Source organism: Otolemur garnettii, unplaced genomic scaffold (genome assembly GCF_000181295.1).
Source record: "Otolemur garnettii isolate 467f Iridium unplaced genomic scaffold, OtoGar3 scaffold00226, whole genome shotgun sequence".
Classification (NCBI taxonomy): Eukaryota; Metazoa; Chordata; class Mammalia; order Primates; family Galagidae; genus Otolemur; species Otolemur garnettii.
Window position 1 is genome coordinate 759587 of NW_003852621.1, and position 5350 is coordinate 764936.

The 5350-nt window shown below is 58.1% G+C and overlaps 1 protein-coding gene across 2 annotated transcripts in view; it reads right to left on the reverse strand.

Moving 5' to 3' along the window:
• Nucleotides 1-402: 402 nt before the first annotated feature.
• Nucleotides 403-5350, reverse strand: part of TERT (telomerase reverse transcriptase) — a 27846-nt gene continuing 22898 nt past the window's right edge. For both annotated transcript variants that reach the window (XM_003802014.3, XM_003802013.3), the window contains 3 exons: nucleotides 3955-4079; nucleotides 2987-3124; nucleotides 403-2533 (listed from right to left, as the gene is read on the reverse strand). In XM_003802014.3, the coding sequence (XP_003802062.1) occupies nucleotides 2430-2533; nucleotides 2987-3124; nucleotides 3955-4079 (367 nt within the window). In that variant the 3' untranslated portion in view covers nucleotides 403-2429. The remainder of the gene's footprint in view (nucleotides 2534-2986; nucleotides 3125-3954; nucleotides 4080-5350) is intronic.

The following is a 5350-nucleotide window of genomic DNA, read 5'->3' on the forward strand; positions in this document are numbered from 1 at the left end:
GCATGCTTGTGGAGGGTCATTCTTCTGCCTATCACATGTGCCAGAGGGTTCTGACACCCACCAAGGTGTAGGACGCTGCCAGGCCTCCAGCACCCTTTCAGGTGAGCATCCAGATGGCCAGTGCCAAGTCAGCGCTGAGGGTGCTGATGGGTGCGGGAGGGGAACCCAGGGCTGAGGGAGGTTGTTCCTTTTCAGGGGAGCCCTGGATGCTCCACTCCCACCCCAATTTTGCTTTCTTTCCCCTCCTTTTCTATTTGGGACTCTACCTGCCCCACAAACATTTGTGAAACACACAGTGAAGGAGGTGAGATTTAGGGCTAGGGAAGCCCAGAGAATCAGACTTTTTCTTTTCTTTAAAGATTTTATTATTTTCGTTTTTCCTTGAGATTTGAGTCTGCATAGTGGTTTTGGAGAGTTTGTGAGTTAGGCCACATCAAAGCATATACCTTTTTCAAGGGCTCAATACTTCAGTAAAAATACAAGTGATATTCAATAAAACTGCCACAAGACACACCGGAGACACAGGACTCTGGGGCTTGTAGACAGTAGGCCCAGGCCAGGGGCGGGTCCAACTGCACCAGGCAGCAAGCTCAGCGTATGCTGCTCCTTGGCGCCCTGCCCTAGCCTTTGGCCGAGTGTCCTTTACCCAATGTCCACAGCAGGCCCCTCCTCACAGCTGCCTTAGCACCTATGGACTTAGGCCTGCCATAAACCTAGCAGCCTCAGTCCCTTGGATAGCAACAGCAAAGAAATTGATACCCCTACCCAGGCACAGGGTGTACATGGGCTGCGGGGGCAGTGAGTCCCATCCCTAGCACACTCCTGGGACCCAGGCCACAACTGAGCCACTCAAGGACATGTTCAGCGTCCCCAGAATTGTGCACTTATGTGTCTCAGTGGTTGGCTCAGTCAGGCTTCATACTGCCCAAGCCCATAAATTATGGGCCACCCCTCCTGTTTCTGGTCCTTCTGGCTCTGTCTGTTGAAGGATGTTTGTCCAGCTCTATGGTATGCCTGGTGACCACCATGGTCCGGAGGGCAGGACAGAACAAACTGGGTGGTGGGCTTGTTGCCCCAGAAGCCCTGTTGTTTCCATGGCCCTCTGCTGCCCCACCAGTCAGAACTCTCCATAAAGATCAAAATCATGTAGTCCACTCAAAGTAGCTGCCAGAGAAACTTGACTTCTGACCTGGACTGAGTGCTTATAGGAGGAATCCCAGATTTTGTAAAGGTTGGTTTTGCCCCAGCCTGCCGGGTCTGTAGTGATAAGCACCTGTTGGCCCTGGCCCTTTGTTTCCAGTCCTGGACTCACTGCCTTCAGGGCCCCTGCCCACCTCCCCAGTGCCTCACATCACTGGAAAACACCCTGGATCCCAGCCAGGCTGCACCTCACTCACACACCCAATTCCATAAATGCATGAAGATGCTTTTGGTGCACTTAGGGCTCTAACAGGCGGCCCTGTCTGAGACTGAAGGACCCGGAGGTGCCACACCCTTCCCTGGGCTGCAGGTCCCTGGGCTCACCCAGAGCCTCTGCCAGTACAGGATCCCACTGAGCAGGGGAGCCAGGTTACCTCCACAGCCCCAGAGCCTCTAGGGTCCTGATCATTGTCTTCACTTAGGTCGTGGAGCAGTGCTGAAGGAGATGGGGGGACACCAGCAGGTCTGATGGGGGGTTATGGGAGGACAGAGATATGTGTTGGGGTCCCCAGTGAGGTGCGGGTGCTGGGACCAGCTGAGCCCAGGCCAGGGGCTGGCAGTGCTGCAGCAGCGGCCGCTGGGGTGACTGGGTTCACCCAACTGGAAAAAGAAGGGATATGAGTGGCCACAGGGCAGGGCGTATCCAGGGGCTGGTGTGGACATGGCCTCTGCTTTCAGGGAAATTTCCATTAGGAGTGGACTTTGGGCACAGCTTGAGTGGTGGCAGGTGGGGGTGGGTGCTGCTTCTGGGTGAGTGTGGCCACAGGAAGGAGCTATGCCCTGCACGGCACCAGTCCTGGCAGCATGGCTGGTGCAAAGGCAGGAAAGTTTCCCAAGACCACCTGAGGGTGAGGGCGACAGGTTTTGACACTGCGGCTCAGGTGGACCCCCTCCTGGGGGCAGGCCCCGTGCTCAGAGCCAAGGTGCTCAGAGCCAAGGTCCTCGTCTGCCCCTCCTGGCCAACAAAGGCTGAAACACGAACCCCAACCCCCACTGCTCTGTCTCAGCTGTTAGGCTGTTCCCAAGGACAGCAGGGAGGGGCTGGGTCCTCATGGGAAGGAGGACCTCAGCACAAGCCCCCCTCCCTTTCACAGCACAGTCCTCGGTGGAGGAGAGTGGTCAGAACCTCCCAGGGTGCCCTCTGGGGTGTGAGCAGCCCCGCCCTGGGCACAGAGCCGGGAGTGGCAGCTGCTGGCGCTGTCCTCTCGTGCCAGTGTGGGGTGGGGCTGTCAGTCCAAGATGGTTGTGAAGTCCATGGTCAGGGCTGGGTCAGCTGTAGCTTCCAGGGTGGCCAGAGTGGCCTCAGGGAGTTTCCACTGCACTTGCTCCTGGGCTGGAGGAGATGAGCAAGGTCAGACTCTGGGGAGGCCAGGTAGCAGGTGGGTGTGTGCGCCATGTGGCCCAGGCAGAGGAGACCCACAAAGGAGCACAGACCTCCCCCCGCCCCCCGCCATGTCCGGAAGCAGCGGGGGGAACGTGTGGGAGACTGCAGACAGACATGAGGAGCTGAGGATCCTGTGCTGTTGCAGGACAGATGCCCGAGGGTGTGCAGGTCAAGGATCAGAGAGTTTGATGGAGAGGTACCCCGAGATGTAAGGCAGGAGTCAGGAAGTGAGGGTCCTCCCAGGGGCTGCAGCCAAGGTGAGAAGCAGGGGCAGTGGCCTAGAGACACCTGCACCAGTCACCTTGGGGCTGCCCGTGTGGGCTCCTGGCGCCCACATGTGGCAGTGTCGGACCTCAGCAGCAGCCTCTGCTGCTTACACAGGTGCGTCTCTGCCCCCCTTACCTGTCCTGAGAGCCCCCAGGAGACACTTATAGGTGATGCGGTGACGAGCCAGTTTGCGCAGGAAGGCTTGTTGGCAGAGCCACTGCACAGCCTCGGAGGGAAGCAGGCCAGAGGCGCCCTTGGCCCCCAGTGACATCCCTGCAGGGAACAAATGGAGGCTGAGGACCCTGCCTGGCCCCTGCCAAGCTCTCCTCTAGGGGATGCCTTGGTGCTGCTGATGTCCCTGACAGCCTGGCCCAGGAACAGGAGACGACTGCGTCTCTGGCCCAGCCTTGACGTGAGCATCGTTGAGACTCTGGTGACTGAGATGTTTCCTATAGTTTCCCAGGAAAAACTCCTGCTAATGGGAGTAAGTAAAGAAAAAGTAAAGTCCAACACACTCAGTGCCCTGGAGCTGCCACAGGGCTTGAAACACAGACTGACCAAAAAGATCCATCACATGGATGAGACACCTTGAGCCAGAGGACGGTGGCCCACAGCAGAGGCTTTGCTGAGGCCACTGGTGGCTTCTCACTCCTGAGATGGCGGGGAGACCCCCTGAGCCCTGGGCCTGGGTTTGTGTGGAGGCCACAAAGCGCCACAGTGAGGAGGCACGATTCCCTCCAGGACACACAGGAGGAGGCCCCACCCTGTACCCCTCACAGCTCCATGGTCATTGGGCGGGGGGACAGTCAGCAGCTCTGGCTGCCCTTCTGTCTCCCGGGAGAGTCCACCCACAGCACAGTGAGAGTACTGAGACCAGGCTTCCGCCATCAGTTCATGAGTCAAGTTGCTTCTGGATGTGGGGTGAGAATTTGCTAAGCCTGATCCCCTAAGGCTCCTGACACTGAGCACGAGGAAGGGGACCTGCTCCTGCCCAGGGCTGACAGAGTGTGTTCCCAGCATCCTGGGCGCTGGTGGCCCTCTCTGACCCTCAGCTCTGTGAGCACTGTGTGGGGTCCAGTGGCCACGCCTGGCCCCTGCCCTACCTGCGTTCTTGGCTTTCAGGATGGAGTAGCAGCAAGAGGCTGTGTCAGAGATGATCCGCAGGAAAAATGCAGGGTTTTTCCGGACTTGCTGGCTGAATGGCAGCTGGAGCACACAGGCGTGGAACCTGGGCACGGGTGTCAGAACAAGGGCTTCTGGTCAGAACAGCTCCCGTGAGCATGTCTGTGCACCCCCATACACACACGCATGTGCTTGTGTGCATGCCAACATGTGACTAGCTCCTCACCAGGGCCTGGCCTCACCAACCACTGAGCTCATCTACAGTAACCGGGGCATGGGCCAAGCCTATGGCTGATTCTGCCCTGCAACAGTACCCTGCAGGTGGGAAGTATTTACCCCACTTGCAAAAGAGGAAAGTCAGGCCTGGAAATGTTTTCTAAACACACGCAACACACATAAGGTCCTGGGGATGGAGGTCAGGGACACACTACTGACCCAGGAAGGAAATGCCTTGTGTGAAAAGGGAATCCACTCACGCCCAGTGGGAAAAACAGCCACTTGCTAGTGGTCTGGGGGTACCCAAGCACCAGAGACCCAGTAAGATCATGCCCCTGGTGCCATGTGGCCTGGTCTCGCTCATCTGCCTGTGAAGTCAGCATCCAGCTTCCCACTCTCCACTCCTGCCTCTAAGGGAATGGGGTTTTCAGACCTCTTGCGGGCCTGATGCTTCCATATGTGGAAGCGGACAACACTCAGCCCCAAGATGGGGTGACCAGTGGCCTCTGAGTCTGTGGTCTCAGGGCTGTGCTGGCCCCAACCAAGGAGCTACCAAGGTGGAAAGAGATAGGCAGCTCCCTAAACCCAGGCTCTGTAGGGGCCTCAGACTGAGGGATTGTGAGAGGAGGACATAGGCGAGGTCGAGGTAAACTCAGGAGCAGCGGCAGGTGACCTATGGCTACCAGGGACCTGCAAAAGGCTGTCCAGCCCAAGCCTGAGAACACCGAGCCTGTGAGCACCAACACTGAGAGCACCGAGCCTGGGAGCACCAACACTGAGAGCACCACTGAGAGCATCGAGCCTGGGAGCACCAACACTGAGAGCACCACTGAGAGCACCGAGCCTGGGAGCACCAACACTGAGAGCACCATGCCTGGGAGCACCAACACTGAGAGCACCGAGCCTGGGAGCACAACACTGAGAGCACCGAGCCTGGGAGCACAACACTGAGAGCACCGAGCCTGGGAGCACCAACACTGAGAGCACCGAGCCTGGGAGCACTAACATTGAGAGCACGGAGCCTGGGAGCACCAACACAGAGAGCACGTAGCCTGGGAGCACACAAACTGAGAGCACTGAGCCTGGGAGCACCAACACTGAGAGCACTGAGCCTGGGAGCACCAACACTGAGAGCACTGAGCCTGGGAGCACCAACACTGA